This window comes from Phacochoerus africanus, chromosome 3 (genome assembly GCF_016906955.1).
Source record: "Phacochoerus africanus isolate WHEZ1 chromosome 3, ROS_Pafr_v1, whole genome shotgun sequence".
In the NCBI taxonomy this organism is placed as follows: Eukaryota; Metazoa; Chordata; class Mammalia; order Artiodactyla; family Suidae; genus Phacochoerus; species Phacochoerus africanus.
Genome location: NC_062546.1, coordinates 21,217,860 through 21,240,919, shown reverse-complemented (window position 1 = coordinate 21,240,919; position 23,060 = coordinate 21,217,860). Strand labels below are relative to the sequence as shown.

Genomic DNA, 23,060 nt, shown 5'->3' with positions numbered 1-23,060 from the left:
CCTATTAGATTATGGCCAGGACTTCTAATCGGAGGTGGCTTCTCGCTTTCCGCCGCCTGGAGAAGGGGCCTCCAGCAGCCGGCCAGCGGCTCAGCCTCTCTCGGCCACGCTCTCCTCACCCTGTCTCACACCCACCCTGTGTTGCTGGACAGTGCTGTCCAACATTTGAATGGAGGGTTCTGGTACATTTTCTACAAATCAGTGAGGTGGAGAATAACTTGTAGTTTTGAATCTTCAAAGCTGTCTACGTGAATTTGAGTTTTCACCTCGCCCCTACTGCTCCTGCTGTTAGGCAGGCTGGGAGGAGACATTGAGGCAGGGATTGCTACGTATTCACCTACCCTACCCATATTTAGCCAGAGGTGATGGTAGTTTTCATAGTCCTTAGTAGCCTGGAAAACCACGAGCAAATAATGTGACTTAGAGTCCTCACTAAAAATTGCTAAAAAGAGAGATCGAAAGATGATGCAAACAATGAGAAAAGAAACTTCTTATGCAGAGGAAGGAATGTAATGAAGAAATGGGACATTTCAGATTTTCAGTATCTTTATTTCGTAAATAATTTCTTAGAAGAGAAGATACTAAGTTTTTGTTTTACTAGAGATTTGGAGGGAGATTATTTAGTTAATAAACAGTTTTCAGAAAACCCAGTCTCTCATTAAGATTGTTAATTCTGGATTTGTGTAAGCACAATGTAGCATCTCTAACATCCTCCACCAGTGTGGGTCCAGGGTACATTGCCTTATTCTAGAGTTGCCTTCTGAGAATGTCCCCTTTGAATTATATTTTCTTATTTAAAACACATTCCCACAACACTAGTTTAAGACGTAATGATCATACCTAAGAATATAGAACCGGATTAAGTGCGTTGGTAGAAAAATCATACTTTGGGATGAATAATAGTAATTTGCAAGTTATTTCTAACTTGGCAAGGGTCATATTACTTGCCTGTTAGTCAGACTCAAGCCTGCCAGAGAGGGACCGTTGAATTACAGAGACCTGCAGGGACATGGTTTTTTCTGAGAGTTTGCCGCTCCCGTAGGCGTTTAAGGTTGAGAACAGCCCTGCTTGTCAGTAAGTTCTCTTTCGCCCTTTAGTGCAGAGAGTGAGGTTGGAGAGCAGATGGTGTGTGTGTGGTTGTCAACGTAGGCCCGTTTTAATCTCAAGATCTTGTCGCATTGAGTAAGCAAATGGGGGCAGAGAAATGAATGACCCCCAGCACGTAGCCTCAGTCGAGAACATTCCTGTGCTCTCCTCATTCTCCCTGTCTGGGCTGTCCTGCAGCACAATAAGAACTCCCAGTGGTGCCAGGAGCATTTCCTGAATTACAAGGGTCTCGTCAGAGCTGCGACAGTGAGAGAGCAATTGAAAAAGCTTCTTGTCAAGTTTCAAGTGCCCAAGAAATCTAGCGAAGGTAAGACGAAGCTGCCACCTGGTGACGCCCTTTCTGTGCTCTTGGAGTCCGTGTGCGGGCTGGTGAGAGGCAGCGCGGTGCACCTGCGTGGGCTCACATGTTGACCTGTCTGTGTTGGTAACCAGCTGCGTGTGGAAGTAAGGAAGTAACGTGTTTTTTCCCAAGGAGGTCCGTTTTTATTTCTGAGGGCTAGTCTTAATAAAAAAAATTTAACAAGCCCTGACAGCAGTTAGGCATCATTAACAGTCACATCATTGTAACTTACATGGTTAATTTTCTCATGTAGGCTTTGCAAAAAAATGGCTTTTAAGTGGAGGACATTTATGGCCATTCTATGTAAACTGCATTTTATTTTCAATTGCAGGTGTTATTAAAGCAAGTGCTGTGGGTTTAGAATAGGCAGTCGCTGGGGTGAGACAGAAGTGCCGTGTAAGACACAGTGTCTGGCCTTTGGCAGTGACAGTGCCTGCTGTTCACTGAGGAGACACTAGGTTGCACCATGGCAGGGGTTCTGCAGATCTTCTCTTACTCCATCTCCTGCTCTGAAGTGTAGGTGATGTTATCCTCGTTTTGCAGAGGCGTCGTAAGGTCCCAGGGAGAGGTTGAGTTCAGGACCCAGCTGGTAACCCGCAGAACCAGGTCTGTGGGGCTCAGACCCACACTTTTGAGGAGGTGCTTCTTATACAAAGGAAGGAATGTAATGAGGAATTATTTAGTTAATAAACAGTTTTCAGGAAACCCAGTCTCTTAGCAGTCTTTCAGCAGCTGTCTTTTGAACACCTCCTGTGTGCCAGGCCTCTGCCACACTCTTGCGCCCACTCGTGCTCGCTCACATTTCTAAGCACCTATGATAGGCCCAGCAGTGTTGTGAGTGTTTTCATATGTGAGTGTTTTCATTTAATGCTCACAACACTCCAGTGAACTACGTGCTGCTGTCCTCCCCATTCTACAGATGAGAAAAGGGGGCTGAGCGGCAGCCGGTGACTTGCTGCTTGAGGATCGCTCAAGTGAGTGTGTGGCGGAACCAGAACTCAGGCAGTTTTATTCCAGAGCTTTGCTTTGCCTGTATAAACAACTAAGACGTGGTTCTCCTTAGGGGACTAGTGAACCCCCCCTCAAAGGGTTAAGTTTCACACCACAGTGTAGGATTGTCAGTTGTCTTAGAAGTTACAGTTGTAGACATTTGAGTGTTGTGGTGGACAGCAACGGCGGCCGTAGCGGGAGTGCAAGGATAAGGAATCCCGTGGGGCTGGCCTCGAGTGGTGGCAGCGTCCACGGAGCAGACTGTCACAAAGGGCACACTGGGCGGGGAGGACCATGCAGACAAGCACAGGGAGAGAGGAGCACGTTAGATGCTCAGAGAGGGAGGAGTTGAAAGCTGGGTGATTGGGTAAAGTAGGTGTCACCGATGGAAACAGGGAGCTCACAGGGGAGAAGCCCATCAGGTAGCCATTGCCCAGCAGGGAGATGACAACCTTGTGCCTTCGTCTTTGTTTCTTTTCTTTCTTTCTTTCTTTTTTGCTTTGTAGAGCCGTACCTGTGGCATGTGGAAGTTCCCGGGCTAGAGGTCAAATGGGAGTTGGAGCTGCTGGCCTACACCACAGCTCACAGCAACGCTGGATCCTTAACCCACTGATCGAGGCCAGAGATCTGACCTGCATCCTCATGGATACCATCCGGTTTGTTACCCCTGAGCCATGAGTGGAACTCCTTCGTCTTTGTTTCTTAATGTGTGTCCCATTGTCAGCCCCTCATCCTGGAGAAAAGTTACATTAAATTTAGATTCTTACTAACGAAGGAAATTAAATACTAAGGAATAAGCTTTTGTAAGGTAGGGTTGAGCTGGAGGGCCACAATTATTATAGTATCTAGGCATCCCCACTACCCCGCCTCAAACAGTTAAGTTTCACACCTTGGTAGTGATAACCTGATGAGAATGCACATTCTACATGGAAGTTTCTTTTGAGCAATTGAAGAGAAGAGACTAAATCTAGGATCAGATTGTGTTTAGTAATATAGATTTGAGATTTATCAGTTCTGTGCTTAAGAACAACAGAGAAAATCATGAAAACAAAAATTACAAACTTAAAACTTGTACATGTTAAAGGAAAAGAAAGAAAACAGTTCAAAATATTTTCAGCAGACAAAAAATTAAAACTTGGAGTTCTTGTCGTGGCTCAGCAGAAACGAATCTGACTAGCAACCATGAGGATGTGGGTTTGCTCAGTGGGTTAAGGAACCAGTGTTGCTGTGAGCTGTGGTGCAGGTCATAGATGTGGCTTGGATCCCAAGTTGCTGTGGCTGAGGTATAGGCCAGCAGCTACAGCTCCGATTGTATTACAGAATGAGGTTATATAAGGAAAAAAAAACTCCCAGCTAGTTTCCGAGATGATAAATGGACAGAGGAAGTGGGATGGAAAAATTCACCAAAGAAAGAAATACAGATAGTAATTAAATGTACAGTCAAAGAAGGGGTACCTTTTTGCCAAAACATGGCTGGTAAGAGTGCAGTGAAACTGACAATCTCATCCATCCTTGATGGCTTTATAAATTATACCACCTTTGGGGAACTTACTTACCAACATGCTCTATTTCGTTGGATCTAAGACACCATCATTTGTAAAACACACCATTATCTTACGTATCGTTAAGAAGAAAAAATGCTGCCAATTATAATTATAAATGCTGTCCTGATTTCCGTGAGTTAAGTGTAAAAAAAGAATGAGTCTTAGAATTGATGAAAGATTGTTATGTCATAAGCCATACAGATGGCATTATCCTTTGCACAATAGTTTGGATATATCCTGTGAAAGTCATCTAATAAATGGGCGGTCTTTATCCTTGGACGATATTTACTATAGCAGCACAGACACCAATTAAAATGAGATGTTTGGAAAATCTGAAGAATTACACATTGTAGTTATAACCACAGAAATAACATTGTAGTGTTAGTGTCCCAGGTTATGTCTTAGGGAAGGAACATCCTTCCTGCAAAATGCTGTCTTAAAAAGGAGTTCCTGAGGTCAGTGGCCAGCCTTTGAAGCGTTCTGTAGGTTCTGGTCCCCAGCCTTGGTCTGGTCACTTGTGGCCCAGGGCGGGGTTAGGGGGCCCAGGCTCAGGGAACAGTCTGGCCTCCTTCCCTCAGCAGCCGTCATGGGAGGGTGGGGACCTCCGTCGATGGTGCCAGGCAGGCATCCAGCACCGGGAAGCGTCGGGCTGGGATCCGTTCAGGGGACGGGTGTGAGGTGGCTCACAGCAGCCCGGGATGGGCCTCACAGCACAGGCCGGAGCACGCCAAGCACAGGGCAGGCGAGGTCTGAACCATCACTCTGTTTGCTCCCTTGTGTAGGAGATCCAGATCCTGTTCTGAGGTGCATTGTTTCCGGATTCTTTGCCAATGCAGCGAGGTTTCATTCTACTGGAGTTTATAGGTAACGTGATACTTGGTGAAGTCATTTAAGTCATCGAAATCCTAAAAATGATCCAGACCCCCTAGCAAGCTGATATACAGGCAAAGTAGAGAAATGCAGTCATTTTTCTTTATTTGTACCGTGCGTTGAGGTTAGCTGTAGGCTTTAAGTGAAATATCTTAACTTTATGGAAATGATTCTCAGATATTCAGCCTTTCCACATGTTGTAGGAGGATGGCAGTTACAAGTCTGAAGGCTGGTATATTTCCATTCTAATAAAAGAATAATAGGACTAGGAGGAACCACTAAAGATGTCCTTCCCTAGAGAAGTTACTCTTGCCCGTGGGTAGTTGATTGTGTTTTTAGAGATTAGCAGAAAGACCACCTACCCTGATACATTGTGGCCACATTTGAATTTTGGCAAGTGTTTCCTCACCTGTGGGCCAACCCTTGCACTGCCACAGACAGCCTATCCCTCCCAGTTCCATTTTCTCGGGACAGGAAAATCACAGATCAGTGATGCCCTCCAATAACCTTTAGTATTTTCAGATGTGGGAAACCTTACACATAGTTTAGCCCTCTTTTCGCCAAACTGAATTATTCCAGTTCTTTGAATTGTTGCTTTTCTCTCCCTCTTCTATGTCTGAGCTCATTTTAGTCTCATAACTTACTGTAGCCTGTTTAAAGTGCAGTGGTCGTAACACTCTCTTCTCTAATAAGGGAGCGCTCAGAAGGCTTCCTTCCCAGCTTTTCTTTTCTCTGTATATTGTCATTAGCTCTTTCCCTTTGGAAGACATCACAGTCCTGTGAACTGGAGGTCACCGTCCCAGACACTCCAGAATTACATTGAGCTTTTTTGTTTATTTATTTATTTTTTGGCAGCCAGGTCTCCTCCATCTAGCATCCTAGTAGCTGGACAGGTTGAAGTAGAGCACTTTACATGTCTCTCTAGCGTGTTCCGTTTGCTACCCCAGGCCAAGTATTCTAGCCTATCAGTGTCGTGATTCTTTTGCCCATCGTGTGAGCTCCCCCTCCCATCCCTGAGTGGTCCCTATTTGAGGCAGCTCTGGAGAGGCCTGGTGTCATTTTGATTGTCCCACTCTCTCTGAGAGTATTAATTAGCCATTTCTACTAGCATTTACAAAATTCTTTTCCCAGTGTCCTCAACAACAACAATAAAAAAAACAGGTTTCACGGTGGTCGGTTCCCTTGAGACAAAGTTCAGTGTCAGTCCCCTGATCTGACAGCCAGGACCCTGGGTACAGGCTTTATTCCAGTGCTGGAGATGAGCTGGATCATGGCATTTGACACGCACAGCCCTGGCCCCTCAAAGGACTCTGTAATTATGGGCAGCAGCATCCTAACTTCTTAAGGTTCTCTTGTGAGCTCATCTTACCAGTACTTGTGTGCTTAGTCAATATTTTTTAAATTGAATCAAATCCGACTTGGCATTTGAAATATTATCTCAGAGAATCAGCTAGTTCCATATTGAGCTTTCTTTTTTCCTCTATTATTATCTCTCCCATAGTTTTCATCTTTACTACTTAACTTTGCTTAATAGGAAGGTTTATAGAAGTAACTGCATATATCTGTCTCCAAGGGAATTCTTGAAAGAGAATCTACAGAAGATAAACATAAACAGAGGCAGATTAGTATATTTCTAAATTACTAATTTTTTGAATGTTCACATGTTGCATTTCTTCTCCCTTTTTTTGCATGATTTATTCTTCACTTCTGGGGTGGCTGCGGGGAAGGGTCAGAAGGGGCACAAGAGAAGCTGGAGTCATTTTGTTTGTGTAAAGTACAACCTGCATGCATTTTTGATGACATTAAACACATCTTTGGGAAGGTCTTGCTATAAGTGTTTAATATATTCTTGAAGGAGTTCCCATTGTGGCTCAGTGGTAAGGAACTGGGCTAGTAACCATGAGGACAGGAGGCGGGTTTGATCCCCGGCCTCCTTGCTCAGTGGTTTAAGGACCTGACGTTACCAAGAGCTGCAGTGTAGGTCGTGGATGCAGTTCGGATCCTGCATGACTGTGACTTAGGTGGGGGGCAATAGCTCTGATTTGACCCTTGGCCTGGGAACTTCCATATGCCAAGGGTGCGCACCCCCCCACCCCCGTGCTGCAAAAGGCAATAGTAAAATGTACCTGAGATAATTATTCTGCTTCCCAAGGACTATCCGTGATGATCATGAATTGCACATCCACCCTGCATCCGTGCTCTACGCCGAGAAGCCGCCCCGCTGGTAAGCCCCTCCTGCTCCTTAGCTTTGTAAGTGCGTTGAAGCCAAGGCCTGTTTCTCATTGTTTCTGGGTCCCCACTGCCTGGAGTACAGGCGCCCAGTCCACCTTTGCTGACTTTGTTCTACTGAGTCGGCTACAGACTCTCTGCTCTATCAGAGGTCTCTTGAAGTGAACTGTGTTATTTCTCTGCTCATTTGTCCAGTCAGCAAACATATTTGTGTTCACCCACGGACTGGGTGCTCTAGCCTTGCTGTGGGCACAGCTGTGCGCAGAGGAATTCACAGCCTGACAGGGAGAGACAAACAGATTCCAGGACCTGGGAAAAGGCTTTCATAAAGGGATGTATTTGATAGATGGCTGAGGTGGGTGCTTCATGTGCCAGAGAGTCGGGGTTGGCTTCAGGGAGGAGATAATACTTTTGCTCTAGAAACTGACAGCTATTTCTGATGTCTGCACTCCTGAAATCTTGGGATTTAAATTCTCTTCTTGCCTCTTTGGTATCTGTTACCTCAACCTCGGGTAAGCTTTTTTTTTTTTTGTAATAGAAGGAAGAAGTATAATTTATGTAGGTTGGAAGAGTATTGACAACTGTGTGCACCATTGTAACCCATACTCTAAATGAAATATAGAATATTTTCATGGCTCTAGCAAGTTTCCATGAGTCTCTTTACAGTTAATTCCCAGCTACTTTCAAAATCAGTGAGCCTTTGCTTCTAATTCTGCATTTTCTAATACAGTCATTAGGCTCGGTTCAGAGTTCTGTAAATAAAAGCATAAGGATCCAGAAGGTCCTGTGCTGATAGTGAAGATGTCCTGGAAATCACATAGGACTTCGAACCTCCTGTGAAATGAGCACACTGTTATCCACTCAGGTCATGAGGCTCAAGTGAGCAGCGTGAATGCATTTGTTCAGTGTAGTGCCTGGCACACCGAGTAGATACCTGTTAAAGGTAAAGGGAAAAAACACGTCGTCGCTAGTAATTGTTGTGGTTCTGACCCTCATCATAAGCTCTAGGAAATTAGCTTGTTTTCTTCTTGTTTCAGGGTTATCTACAATGAAGTTATACAGACCTCCAAGTATTACATGAGAGACGTGACCGCTATTGAATCTGCTTGGCTGTTGGAGCTGGCTCCACACTTTTATCAACAAGGCACGGTAGGGATGAACCAAGTCTGTCCCCCCAAACCACCTGTTGGCCGCCTCTTCCTATTTTTAAACATATGTATTTTCCGGTGTAATGTCCTAAATTTGCTGCCTACCCAGCTCAACCCCCCAAAGGTACATAGGATGAAAGGCCATTACCATGGTCCCCAGGCCTTTCTGGGTAAAAGCTCTACCATTTGCTCATGGCGACATGCACTTAAAAATAAATCCCTCCAACTTAAAAAAGAGAACATATCTTCCTCTCTCCCTCTGCTCTTCTAAACCATTTCCAAAGAAATTCTGTCACACTTTGGACTGTGTTCACAGGGAGCGGCACAAATATTCTCTGATGAGATTGCCTCACCAAGACTGTGAACGCGTGTGTGAGCTTAGACCCAAGGTGGTTTAAGCGCACAGTGGGGGCGGCTGAGCACTGAGCACTGCTCTGCAGGACGAGCAGGATAGAGCAGGTGACCTGTCATAGTTGTGTCATCATTGTTACAAAAAATGCCCATTCCTTGGGAAAAAAAGGCCATATGTTATTTTGATCAGATTTTTAATTTAGGGGTGGCTGTATTTGGAAAGCTGGTATGAAAACAGGTAAATCAGAGGTAACAAACTTCCCAGCTAAATACAGCCCCGTAGACTCATTCTGTTTGATCTGCGTTGTTTTTGAGTATTAATCACATTGTGTAGTTGTTGATATGGTTAGATTTAAGTCTGCCATCATGCCGTTTATTTTCTTGCAGTCTGATTTAGCTTTTTTTCTTCTTTTTTTTACTGCCTGTTTTTGAATTACCTGGTGTTTTTTGTGATTGCTCTGAGATGATAGGATGCATTCCTTAATTAATCGCAGTTGACCTTGAATTGGTATTGTACTACTCAGCTCATAATGTAAGAAACTTCCAACAGTGTATTTTATTTCCTCTATCCCATTCTTTTTTTTTTTTTTGTCTTTTTGCTATTTCTTTGGGCCGCTCCCGCGGCATATGGAGGTTCCCAGGCTAGGGGTTGAATCGGAGCTGTAGCTGCCGGCCTACGCCAGAGCCACAGCAACGCAGGATCCGAGCCGCGTCTGCGACCTACACCACAGCTCACGGCAACGCCGGAACCTTGACACACTGAGCAAGGGCAGGGATTGAACCTGCAACCTCATGGTTCCTAGTCGGATTCATTAACCACTGCGCCACGACGGGAACTCACCCTCTATCCCATTCTTAATGCTGTGGTCATACATTTTATTTCTACATGTTACTGTGAATAGGTATATAGAATATGATTTTTTTATATATCATAGCCATGCATTTTATTTATACATATGTAATGCCCAAAATTTATCTCTATATATTATCATACATTTTATTTCTACATATTTTTTCCACATATGTTATATATATTATTCTATATATTATTTTTATATATACTTTGTTTCTGCTGTTAACTGTTATTTTTGTTTTAAATAATTGTCTTTTAAAGAAATTAAGAAATTCTGGGCCTTTGACCCCAAAGGCCATCTCTTTGTTAGTCTTGGGTAATATCACTGGTATCAGTGCTTTGTAACTGAATTTTGTGTTCTCCTGTAGATAAATAAACCCTGATTGATTTCCCTACTCCAAAAAACACAAAGAAATTAAGATAAGAAAAGACAAAAAAAACCCCCAAAAAACAGTAAACTTTAAAAAAAAAAAAGGAGTTCCCGTTGTGGCTCAGTGGTTAACGAATCCGACTAGGAACCATGAGGTTGCGGGTTCGATCCCTGGCCTTGCTCAGTGGGTTAAGGATCCAGCATTGCCGTGAGCTGAGGTGTAGGTCGCAGATGCGGCTCAGATCCTGCGTTGCTGTGGCTCTGGCGTAGGCTGGTGGCTATAGCTCCGATTCAACCCCTAGCCTGGGAACCTCCATATGCCGTGGGAGTGACCGTAGAAAAGACAAAAAAAAAAAAGAGCAATAAACTTAAAAAAAAAAGAAATTAAGACATAAGAAAAAAAGTATTTTATATTACCCATGCATCTTTCATTTCTGTCATTCTTCATCCCTTTGTGTAGATGCCAAGTTTCTAGCTGATATTTTTCCCTGTAGCCTGAAGAACTTCCTTTAATATATCTTTTAGTGATGCCTGCTGTTGAATTGCTCTCTCAGCATTCATTTATCTGAAAATGTCTTTATTTCATCTTTTTTTTTTGATTACCCCCTGGCATAAGGAGTTCCGGGACCAGGGATCAGATCTGAGCCACAGTTGCAACCTAAGCCACAGCTGTGGCAACGCCAGATCCTTAATGCACTGTGCTGGGCTGGGGATCGAACTGAGTCCCAGCACTCCCAAGATGCCACCCATCCTCTTGTACCACAGCGGGAACTCCATCATTTTCCTTTTTGAAAGATATTTTTTCTGTATATATAGAATTGTAAGTTGAAAGGTTTTTTTCTGGTTTTCATTTTCCTTTTAACACTTTAAAAGTTTATGCCTTTGCCATCTGGTTTGCATTGAGTCTGTTGAAGCCTGCAGACACTTTTAATGTTAATTCCTCTGTATTTAATATGTCTTTTATCTTTAGGCGCTTTTAAGATTTTCTTTTCTTTTTGTTTTTTTAGCATATTGACCTATGAAGTGCTTTTTTTTTTTTTTTCTTTTTTCCCTGCTTGAGGTTCATTGATCTTATTGGATCTGTGAGCTGATGTTTCTTTTTTTACCATGTTTGGGAAATTTGGGATTATTATTTCTCGAATTTTTTTCTGATCCAATATCTATCTCTACTCTCCTTTTAGAACTCCAGTTACATATGTATTGGAGCACTTGATACTGTCCCACATGTCAGTGACTGATCTTTTTTTTTTTTTTAATTCCTTTTGACCTGTCTTCAAGTTCAGTGGTCAGTTCTTCTTAAGTGTTCAATCTTTTGTTAATTCATTTTCAGATATCGTATTTTCCATTCTAGAATTTTCATTTGGTTTTTCTTTTAAGTTTTTATCTCTCTGTTTAGAGTCTCCCTGTGTTCACTCATTCCATTCATCTTTTTTTTTTTAATTGTCAAACATATTTATAATAGCTGCTTTAAAGGACATGCCCATTAATCCAACATCTTTGTCACCTCTGGTTTATTTTGTTTTTACACCATTTTTCTACTTTGTTGTGAGCCACATTTTCCTGCTTCTCTTGTCTAGTAATTTGTCGTTGTATGCTGGACATTATAGGTGCTTTGTTGTGAAGAGTTGATTTTGTTTTTTTTCTTTAAAGACTATTGAGTTTTTTTTACTAGTAGATAGTTAATATTGGCAGATCAGTTTAGTTCCACCAAGGCCTGACTTTAGCCTTTATAGGGAAGGTCCATGGGCTTTTTGATATCGTAACTGAATGCCTGGGATGCTCAGTGAGGGCTTTGCACTCTGGCTGGTTAGAACTCCGGTATCTCCAGCACTGTACACACCTCCAGAACCTCTGTGTCAGGTCATAACTCTCCAGTAACTGTTATCTGCCAGCCTTATGGAATCTTGTATTTAGCCAATTTTATATTCAGCCAGAGACTTCAGGGTGGTAGCCCTATGTAGGTTTCTGGAGCTCCTTCTTTCCGATGCCCTGTCCTGCAGATTCCAGCTGCCTCAGCAGCTCTGCGTTTCCTCTGCCCAGCTATACTGTCATTCTCCGTTTAGGATGTACTTCCCTGTGGCAGGGTTTGGAGAGCCATGCGGAGACCTGGGTGAATATAAAGCTCACCTGGAGTGTGTCGTTTTTCTTAAGGATCACAGCCCTGTGCTGTCTGTTCCCCAATGTCCAAAAATGATTGCTTCAGATATTTTGTCTAGTTTTACCATTGTTTACCACGGGAGGGAAACTAAAACCTGTTACTTCATCAAGGCTGTAACCAGACTACCGTGTTTTCAAACCCAAATGTGGTTTGATTGGTACATTTTAATATGGGGAGATTTCAGAGTTTCTGCTGTGGTGCAGTGGGTTAAGAATCTGACTGAAGCAGCTCAGGTTGCTGCAGATGCAAAGGTTTGATTCCTGGCCTGGCGCAGTGGGATCTGGCATTGCTGCAGCTGTGGCATAGGTCGCAGCTGCGGCTCAGATTCAGTCCCTGGCCCAGGAACTTCCATATGCCAAGGGTGCAGGCATTAAAAAAAAATTAAATTAAAAAAAAATAAAAAGGGGAGGTTTCAAATTAAGTGTGGATTTTAAGTTTCTCTTAAAGAAATGTTAAATCTGCTGAATTTCTGAGCCTGAGTTTCCGCTTGGCAGCAATCATTAGGGGCTGAAGAATGGCTGCCTGCTGTGAATGACACTTTCCAGGTGCCCCGGTCCTGCCTCACTCATTTAATGCACTTGCTCAACTCTTAATTTGAGTTGTGACCTTGTAAATGGATGGATCTTCCTACCCCTCCATTTCTGGCAGTGTCAAGGGAGATTGTCCTTGTAAAGTCCTCTTAGGATATTTAAATCTTAAACAGTCAAACAAAAAACATTTCAAACCTATGTATTCTTCACATATCCTCATCCAGATATTTCAGCTAGAAATGAGAGCAGCTGCAGGGACTGATAAAAATGCAGTGTGTTGTCTCTGCCGTATTGGGCTGTTAAGAATAAATCCGAAGTGAAGGAAAATCTTTTTCCTCCAGACCTCTCAGGAGGAAAGCAGCAGACTTCAGAAGTGCAAGAGCAGTGATTAGAAATGCGAACTAGAGTTAAGGGGAAGGGTGCAGTTGTAAGAGCGCCTGTCAGAGCGATAAGATGCAGGAGTTAGAAAAAGGTAAAGCGGAAGTCGTCTAAGATTCATTTAGACTCTCGGAGAACAGAATTAACCTAGAAGCAGAGTCATTTTCCCTTCTCAGCTCAAAATGGCACTTTCTTTAGGTCAAACCCGCAAGGTTAAAAGAGCAGACAGCCCCAGAATTTTGAAGAAAATGACAATCCCCAATTTTTGCATTTGTCTCTTTTCTCCAAGTGACTGCTTTTCAGCTCATCAGCTCCACTCAGCTTACTGCCTGTGATCAGAGTGTTTTTAAAGGGGGCAGGACCTCAGAAATCACCTGGTTTGACAACCTCATTGTACAGGCGTGAGCCCTGACTCCCCCCCCCTCCCCAGAACCTTGGCCCCTCTTTAACTAGCCAGCCCAAAGGCACTTCTGCTGTTAACTTGTCCAGAAGAAGCTCCGTGGGTCTCCAGTGGCTGCCCATGGATGGTGGATGGTCCTTTGTTGAGCACCTCACGCCCACCCACAGCCCACACCTCATCCCCAGCTCTGTTCCTGGCATCTTTGGTGACTTTCCATTACCAGTGTTTTTGGAGTGTTGCTCTCACCCTGTAAAGAGGCCTGAAACGGTCCAGAGTCAGCTCTGTTTATACTCAGCATTCTCCTCAGAAATGAGCACCAAAAATGGTCCCACAGGCGGGATGACCTCCCCCCCTCCTCCCGCCCCCCCATCCCCAAACTAAGGCTGTGGTGTCTGTCCTTCGTTGGAGGGTCACGTTAGGTGAAGTGCAGGAGGAGAGAATTTGGAGAAATTCAGCAAGACTCGCAGCCAGAGTGGCGAACACTGTTCAGAGATTTGTCTTTCAAGTCTTTAATTGTTTTCCCTGATTTTGAGATCTTTGGAATCTATGGAAAACTGTCTTAACCAGGGCCTTCGCAAGAACGCATTAACTGTTCCTTTGTCAGGCGTAAGTGGTTAGGAAGTGTGACTTCTTACAGCTCATTGACTAAACTTAAAAAAACCTATTTATTTATTTGTTTATTTTTGGCTGCACCCGAGGCATGCAGAAGCTCCTAGGCCAGGGATTGAACCCATCCCACAGCAGTGATGATGCCAGGTCCTTAACTGCTCAGCCACCAGGGAACTCCTTGCAGCTCTAGACCTGTGTCCTGCTCACTCAGTCACCCACCTTGCCGTGCTGGCAGCACGCTGTCTTCTCTACCCTGTGTTCTTTCTCTGTCTGTGATGGGGAGGACCGTCTTGAGGCCATTGTAGGTGCACTGAGGAGAGGGGTTTGGGCACTGAGCATGCGCGGGTTTGGCAGGCCTGCTGGGCTGGCAGATGGGGGATTAGGAATTCCTGGTGTGAAGAACCCACTGCGTGTGAAGGCAGCACGCCTGGGGTACCTCCTGCTTGTGGGTTTATCATTGTTAAGGGGGGTATCGGGAATGCCTCGGTGCACAGAGGTTCTTTATTAAAAGCTTCTGTCTACACAAAGTGCCTCAAATGCGTATTTGGGAGTTTTTTAGCTCTTTGAGCTTTACTTAGACTGTAAAGAATGTTTGTATCTCCCAATCCTGTTTTCTGATACCATGATTATAATGTTATGCTTCCTGTGTTATTTATACTTGGAGAGGGTGACATTTTTGAAAGAAAGACGTGTCACTAGGACGTGTCCCTTTCCTGTATGTCATTGCTCTTGGTGGGGCTCCCTGAGTGTAGGGGCCTTGAGCTCAGGTTCCTGCCTGAGGAGATGCTAAGTTGATTGTTCCTTATTGTTCCTAAGGAGAGGATACCTTCCATTGACCGCTCTCAAGAAATTCTAGAGAACTCGAGTTGGTCTTCGGCCTGAGCCCAGGCCCCTGAGCAGCACCGGTGTTGGGTGCACCGCTGTCCTGTGGGCTGGGGCGCAGGGAGAGCTGTGTCTCATTGGCCACTGCCCGCAGAGCCCTGCGGCCTTGGCTGAGCAGTGGCGGCCCGGCCTTGGGCTGTGTGGCTTACCGGAGGCCCCTTCCTTGGTTGGTCACTTGGGCTTTTTTCCTCCTAGCTGTTCCTCTGAGGGGCAGGGCATTTACTGAGAAGGTGTGAACCGTTGGAAGCTTTGATTTGGTTCTTAGATGGCGATTGTGTTGAAGTGCTTTCTTTGCCTAACCAGCCCCAGTGATGGTGTTTCCTCTTCTCTTGCAGCACCTGTCCCTAAAAGCCAAAAGGGCCAAGGTCCAGGACCAGTGAGCAGGGCTCAGCTGCAGGGGCTGCTGTGTGCCCTCTCTTCCACCTGCCGCCCCCCTGCCCCGGCCTGGGCGAGCCGCCGTCGGCTCACGTGGACCCTTGAGCTGCTCTGCAGTGGGCTGCAGCCTGTGCACAGCCCCTTCGCGTCCATTCCCTCAGCACCTACATTCCTTGCTGGGATCCTGGAGGAGTTTGTGCCTGGGTGGGCATCCCGCTTTGCAGGAGTTGAAAGGACCGTGCTCTTTGCTCACCCAGCATCCTCACTAACCCAGTCTGCCGTTTAGACCAGGCACAGAGTCGTGACCCGGCTTTGTGGGGAATGAGGAGGAGAGTGGGCCGCCGTAGGCGGAAGCACCACGTGGGGTGAGCAGAGGGTTTGCTGGGCTGGCTTCGCTTTCCCTGCCGGGGCCACGGCTCTGTTGTCCAGTGAGGTTCGCCGTAGGGTGTGAAGGAGCATGTATCTCCGAAAGCCTGTGACCCTGGAAACGCTGCGGATTTCTGCCAGCGTCACCGAGGGGCATGTCCATGGGCACAGGGGCTCCCAGACCAAGCCTGGGAGACTGTTTTCCCTCTGCCCGGGTCCCTGTTTGCCTGCGGCCGGGAGACTTGCAAGGCTTGGCAACCGACAGAGAGGACCCTCGTGCACCGTGCTTTGTTAGCACAGGGTTTCTCTGTTTCATGAATGGGCTTGGCTTTCCCTCTGCATATGATGTCGTGTCCTCATGCCACTAGTGAAAGCTCATTGGCTCAAACCCCATCCAGGACCCTCCGTAGCAGAAATTCACAACACCTTAGAGGCTCTAAGCTTCTGTAGCTCAGGAACGAAACGTGTACATTTGTCTTTTGTTTGTTTGCTTGGGCTCTCGTGAGAACGCAGGGTTGCGACGGGGGCTGTTCCAGCAGGCGCTGGTCTCATTGTCACCCCTGGGCTTCTTTGCTGTGATGACGTTTGCATTTCAACCCATGACCTATCCAGATTGTTTTCCCCTTACTGTTTCAATGACATTTATTTTAAAAACACGTAGCTTGAAAATTTATTTTTGTACTGATATTAGTTCAGGTGTGCCACTTTTGGCACCAAACCTGTATGTCATTTTTATTTCTGTTTTATAAACATGTAAATAATAGTGATAACTTGTTAATAATAGTAAACATTTATACCTAAAGTAAATGTATCCCCTCCCATCCATGGTTGTTGTGGTGTTTTAAGATGGTCCGATTAATTCTTCTGAGCCACGGCTTAACATGAGCCAAGAAACCTCAGATGCTTGGTGTGCAGCGTCACATGGACACAGGAAACCCCATAAAGGAAGATCATGTGACCACATGTCCTCCAGACCTTATTAGAGTCGACATGGGATGCTGTTTAAATCAGGTCCCAAAGAAATGCAAATTCCTGCCAGCTTCCGTTTGGGTTCCTTGTGGAGAAAGACCAGAAATATTCCTATAAAGTCTAAGACTGGGGCTGGTCCTCATGAGCTTCTGTTGGGGTGGAGGAGGAAAGGGTACAGGATCCTCACCCCCTGGGGTGAAACCTCAGGTCAGATCAGAGGAGATCAAACGAACGGTCGGTGCAACCTGGAGCCTGTGTGGCGGCACTGCCGCCTCTGCCTGTGGGGGCCTGGCCTGAGCACACCCGGGCTCCTGTATTGCCACTTTTGGCGGTGGCTCCCGCCAGGGCAGGCCCCTGAGCTTTGCACCTGATGTCACGTCGCAGCCCATTGTGGGTGGAGTGGGACCTTCACCGTCAGAGGCTGCAACCGCAGAATCGTGGCCTTGGCTGAGGGCTCCCTTTGTGCGAATCTGCAGAAACACATGACCTCGCTGGAGAGCGGTGACCCCACCTGAGAGTGGTGGACCCTGCCTGGCTGAGAGAGGCCAGCAGGGCCTGGTGGCCTAGCAACTCATAAGACTTTTTCCCCAAGTAGTTCCACAAGAACGAGTCCTCTCAAGCTCCACACGAGTTTTCGGATGTTGGTAAGTGCAATTTCCATGGCATTGCAGCATCTTCCTTCTGAAGCCAGGGGCTCAGTGAGACAGTGGAGGGGAGTCTCTGTGTGGGGAGAAACCAGGTGGGGCAGTGTTGTCCTGGCAGCCCAGGGATGCACTTTCCCTGTGAATCCACATGTGGTGCTGACGTTCTGCCACAGTGTGCGCCCCCCGCCACCCCGACCCTGGTTGAGCCTCCCACTTGGGCCTTGAATGTGGAGAGTCCCAGGCCCCCAGCTCCATGCTCTGGCCTCATCATCAGCACCAGCACAGCCTGCAGGCAGCGCTGCTTTCTCTTGGCTTCGGTGCTGCCGTGCAGGCTGGGTTCCCCTGTCCCATTCTCAGCCCTGCTTTTTAGGACCCTGTGCTGACGGCTTCCGGTCAGTCATCTTCTAGGGTTGAATGGTGGGGGCACAAGGGCTGAGGTGCCTCTATTCGGTGACCACGAGACCCTCTCCTGAAACTATTGGACCTGCTCTCCAGGAGTGGGATGTGGGAGTCTGCAGTTTGAAAAGCTCCAGCCCAGGTGGTTCTAATGTGGTGCATAGGGAACCACTAAAGGAGACAGGCGTCATGGGCCCTCAAACCTGGGAAGGAGGTGAGCCACCAGCTGCGTGGTCAGGAGGAGCATCAGATTTGAGTGACAGTTTTTACACAGACTGTACTTTATCTTTCAGATTCTTTTCCCACATAGATGATCACAGACTATTGTGTAGAGTTCTCTACTGTTATACAGCAGGTCCTTGTTGGCCAGTCATTCCATTTACCTCTGGGCAAATGCCATCCCCAACCACCACTCCATCCCTCCCTCCCCCCCCCCCCCCCCGACACAGGTTGGACTCTTAACAAGTACCTAGATCCACCCTGAGCCCACTCGTATGTCCCCGCAAAGCACTATTGTTGCCGAAATGTCGGCTGCCTCTGTACATCGATGCCAAATAGAAATGGCAGAGTCAGAGTTGGAGCAAACAGAAAAAGTCGCTTTAATTGCTGGGCAAAGGGGGAACACCGCGGGCTAGTGCTTCCAGGACTGTGCGCCCCTCAGAGGGAGTAGTGAGGAGTCTTAGAGTGTTTGAGGAGCAGGATGTGATCAACTCATGGACATTTTTCTGATTGGTTGCTGACAAAGTAATTGGGAGTCAGCGTTATCAACCTGTGGTTCCAGCTGGTGTGGGGGCTGCGTGCTTGTGGGCAGCATACAGTTGGCTTCTTCCACCTGGTGGGGGCTTCAGCACCTGCAAAACAGCCCCAAGGACATGGCTCAGAATGTTATCTATAGCCTTTGAAGAAATGAAGGTCTTTGACCTTGTCGAATGGCTAAATTTACGGTTTTCTTCTTTCTCCGTATTTTCTCACTTCTGTGATTAAATTACCTCTTTGATTAAAGTTTTTCTATAGATAAAATGGCAGGCAGAGGCCATGAGTGTGGGGGGTCCACTCTGGGGAGGCCTCCCAGCACCCTGCCCAGTTAGGCTGTGGTCTGTGGTGTTGGAATTCAATTCCAGGAAGGTCACGGTGGTGAAAAACAGTGTCGGTCCATGGTGAGCTTTCCTGACTGCCCTCTCCCGATGAGGAACGTGTAATAATTCAGCATTTTGTAAAGCTTAAAGTCAGTCTATACAAAAGTCATCCTGGAGTTCCCATTGTGGCTCAGCGGTAATGAGCTGGACTAGTATCCATGAGGTTCTAGTCCCTGGCCTCACTCAGTGGGTTAAGGATCCTGTATTGCTGTGTGCTGTGAGCTGTGGTGTAGGTCACAGACGTGGCTTGGATCTGGTGTTGCTGTGGCTGTGTTGTAGGGTGGTGGCTGCAGCTCCAATTTGACCCCTAGTCTAGGAACTTCCATATGCCCTGGTTTTTGCCCTAAAAAGCAAAAAAAAAAAAAAAAATCCCATCCTTTTTTTTGGGTGGGGGAGTGCCAAAATGTTCTTTCTTTTACAGTATGGTAGTGATATCAGATGGTAGTTTAAAAAATGTTTTCCTTAAAAAAATATCAGCAGTCTTATATAACCAATTAACCAGTTGAGAACAAAACCAAAAATTGGTTGATGAAATCTCCAGTTCTGGGAACCACAGGTTTATGGGCTCAGGAGATTGTGTGGGCCAGCTGGCAGCATCAGCACCAAGCATCTTGGGCATCATGGCCCTGGGGAAATGGAGCTGCCTTGCCAAGCAACTAAATTGCTAATGAACTTCTGGAGTAGCAGGAGGACTACCTGTCTTTACATCAGTGGAAGGATTCAAGGCAGCAGGACTCAGCTCCAGCTCCCTTACTTCACCTTTAGATAAGGTCAGAGATTTTCCGTTTTCCACTCTCCAGTGACTCACCTGCATTTTCCCTCAGCCTTCCAAGTTGTGCTGAAACAGGATGATGGAACTCTGGATTTTCTATCTTTTTTTTGGAAGGGGAGGCACCTATAGCGTATGGAAGTTCCCAGGCTAGGGGTTGGATCAGAGCTGCAGCTGCTAGCCTACACCACAGCCACAGCAACATGGGATCCAAGCCGCGTCTTCAACCTACACTACAGCTCATGGCAACAATGGATCCTTAACCCACTGAGCAAGGCCAGGGATTGAACGCATGTCCTCATGGATACTAGCCGCTGGGCCACTAGAGGAACTCCTTATCTGTTTAATCTATTTTTCCCCCGCTGTTGGCACTGGAAATAGCCAGTCAAATCATTTCATACACAGCTGACCACTTGGGGTGAGTCTCCAGTGGAGTGGAGGTGTCCTGGAGAGGGTTGTCCCTGGGACCTCACGGTCACTACTTTGTCTGGCAGGTGAGGAGCTGTTCCGGCATCTCAGGTGAATCACAGAGCTGTTGGCTTTTGTGCTCTTGGGTGGTCTTGAACTTGTTCAAACAGGTTGGCTCCTTGTCTGCCAAGGAGACCCTGGGGCAGCATTTTCCCTGGCCCTGTGGCATGCCTCAGCCCACCTGTGGGTTCTCCTGAAGGCAGTGAGTGAGCTGGAGAGGCGGGGAGGTTCACAGGAGCTGGTGCGGTTGAGGGGCCCTGGGGGTATGTCCCTGAGCCTCCAGAGCCAGGAGAAGGCCCAGTGCGGCCTGTGGCCCACAGCTTGTCCACTGACCATGGTCTGGGCAGAGGTCCTGGCCAGGCATTTCCCTGGCCCCAGATGGAGGGGGCAGAACATTGCCTGATCCAGATGTAGCTCAGGCTCCCTGCCTGCTGCATCTGGACCCCCGGGACCTCCAGGGCAGGCTGGGCTGGTGAGGAATTTCCAGTCTCCTTCCGGGGCTTCCTTTGAGCCTTTTCCTGTCCATTTCCACTTACTTGTTTTCGGTTTTGAAGCACAGTTGAGTTTGCTTTGTACCTGCTGTGACCGTGTTTACCCCTAGCCCTTCATTTTCTTCAGTGTGCTTGCTTTGTCCCTTTAACCTTTTCATCTGGCTTCTGCATTATTTCCCTTTTTTCATTTGTTTGCTTTTTAGGGCCAAACCTGAGGCACATGGAGGTTCCCAGCCTAGGGGTCCAGTTAGCTCTGCAGCTGCCGGCCTGCGCCACCACCATAGCCACTCCGGATCTGAGCTGCATCTGCAGCCTATGCATTGCAACTTGTGGCAACGCTGGATCCTTAGTCTGGGATTGAACTCACATCCTCTCAGACACTATGTTGGGTTCTTAACCTGCTGAGCCACAATGGGAACTCCTGAGTCTTTTTTACACTCTACTTATTTGTTTCTAACTTTTATTTCCCCTCCAAAAAAAAAAAAAATTCAAATTTTTGTTTTTGTTCTCTAAATATTTTCTTGTTATTTTCATTTTCTCATTTTAATCTGTTAAATTTGCTTTAACAGTTTACTTCCTATTTTATTTTACTTCCATTACTCCCTTCTCTTTTATATTAGTTTGCTTAATTTGTTTCTGTGGTTAGCAGAAGGCCTAACTGTAGGTGTGAGAGCAGGAGAGATGTTTGCAATGGTTGAAGCCAACAAAGGATTCATTGTTAAGAATATACAAGGAGCTCCATGAATCAATACTAAAAAAAAAACCCAATAGAAAAAAGTGATCAAAGGGAATCAACAGATTAGAGAAGCAGACCCCAAAGTGTCTACCAAGTCTTCAGATTAATCCTCAGAGAAACTACAGCAACAGTCCAGTATCACTTTGCACCCATCAGATTAGCAAAAATTTCAAAGGTGGGTGATGGCCAGGTTTTGGCAGCGCTGTGGGGACCTCGGTGCACTGCTGTCCTGGAGCAACTCATCAAATGAGGTATGCATGTGCCCCCCAGTCCAGAAATTCCATGTCTGGATAAATGTTCTCAACACAGTTCTCACTGTCACCTGGGTCCACAGGGAGATGTGTGTAAGAACGCTCTCCCAGTGTGATCCTGGCGGGAGGCGGGTGGTGGTGGGGGTGGGCTGGGGCTGGGGGTGGAGGAATGTCTGTTACCAGCAGAATGGGCAGGGAAAGCTCAGTGAATGACCCCCTGGAGTCATGGAGTGCTGCCGAGCCACGGACAACATATCACACAGACCTTCCCAATAGCCGAGGAAGGAAAGTAAGAAACAGATGCGACAGTATCATTTACAGATGCCAGAAAACATTCACACAAGAAGCAATACAGTGTTTACAAATCTATGTACAATCAGGTGCTCATTAGAAGGGTTGCCTGGGGGGTGGGGGGATGGGAGTGAGGCGTGAGGATAAAAGACAATGAAAACAAAATCAGACAAGATGAGATGGAAGAAGACACCTCAGATGTTCATCTGCAGGAGACCTAGGTTTTAGGACATGCATCTTTTATTTTTTGTTTTTTGCTTTTTTTTGTTTGTTTTTTGTTTTTTGCTTTTTAGGGCACATGGACGTTCCCGGGCGAAGGCTTGAATTCTAGCTATAGCTGAGCAACTCGGGATCCGAGCTGAGTCTGCCACCTACACCATAGCTCACAGCAACGTCAGATCCCCGTCCCACTGAGTAAGGCCAGGGATCGAACCCACATCCTCATGGATACTAGTCAGATTCATTTCCTGTGCTGCACTGGGAACTCCCAGGTTTATTCTTATCAGCCCAATATGGCAGAGACAATGCACTGCATTTTTATCAGTCCCTGTAGCTGATCTCATTTCTAGCTAAAATGATCTGGGTGAGGATTGGTGAAGAACAATACAGGTTTGAAATGTTTTTTTGTTTGACTGTTTTAAGATTTAAGATACTCGTCGGTTTCATTTCCTTCGTTTCTGCTGCACCACAGTGGGAACTCCCATGCATCCTTATTCAAGGGCCCACAGGGGCGGGGCAGGAGGGAGGGGAGGGGTCTGCGGGGTTGACTGCTGGGGGGCCTGCTGCTTGCTGGTCTTCCAGCCCAGACCCCTGCAGGAACCTTTTTTGTCCCAGATGTGATGCTCTGAGGCGCGCCACGACCTGCTTAATGCTTACATTCTCCATCACAGCGCGGTCCTACCCGGCTCTAGTTCTCATTGTGACACCCTTTTAACTAATATGCCACATGCTCCATGGTGCAGTTGGTTTTCACTGGCCACCTGAAAGCTGAAGGCAGCAGTGGGCCTGGGATGACCACCAAGGAAGGAAAGGAGCGCAGCCCCCGTGGTCCCTCTCCGGAGAGGCAAGTGAATTCACGGGAAAAACACTCCCCACGTTTATGACTAGATAGACAGCAGGAATGGACGGTAGCTGGTGGGATTTATCTGGGCAAAGCTTAGCCATATTTCCAAGACAGATTACATCCTTGTGAGTCCTTCCTGATGATGAGCACCCTTAAGATGGAATTGCTGCTGTCATCCCACAGTGACTGTGTCCTCCATTTCAGCCCTTGGCACTGTGCTTCTGGAGCCTTCTGGCCCTCAAGAGTTGGCCTGGAGGCGAGAAAGAGCAGGATATGCCAAGGCTCTGAAAATCCCTTGATGCTCTTTTCTCATCCAAGGAACTTATGAACTTCTGCACTTGTTGCC

At 46.5% G+C, this 23,060-nt stretch overlaps 1 protein-coding gene and 1 long non-coding RNA gene across 3 annotated transcripts in view; one reads left to right on the top strand and one right to left on the bottom strand.

The window, feature by feature from the left end:
• Positions 1-16,311, top strand: part of DHX35 (DEAH-box helicase 35) — a 76,784-nt gene extending 60,473 nt beyond the window's left edge. Inside the window, exons 18-22 of one of the 2 annotated variants that reach the window (XM_047771097.1) lie at positions 1,285-1,414; positions 4,764-4,845; positions 7,004-7,075; positions 8,118-8,229; positions 15,095-16,311. In XM_047771097.1, the coding sequence (XP_047627053.1) occupies positions 1,285-1,414; positions 4,764-4,845; positions 7,004-7,075; positions 8,118-8,229; positions 15,095-15,139 (441 nt within the window). In that variant the 3' untranslated portion in view covers positions 15,140-16,311. Of the gene's footprint in view, positions 1-1,284; positions 1,415-4,763; positions 4,846-7,003; positions 7,076-8,117; positions 8,922-15,094 lie in introns of those variants that run through there. The other variant, XM_047771096.1, reaches the window with a different exon arrangement.
• LOC125122588 (uncharacterized) lies at positions 5,979-7,358 on the bottom strand. Its single transcript, XR_007133845.1, has 2 exons — positions 6,978-7,358; positions 5,979-6,443 (listed from the first exon to the last, which is right to left on the bottom strand). It is a non-coding gene; the product is annotated as an uncharacterized LOC125122588 (long non-coding RNA).
• Positions 16,312-23,060: the final 6,749 nt, after the last annotated feature.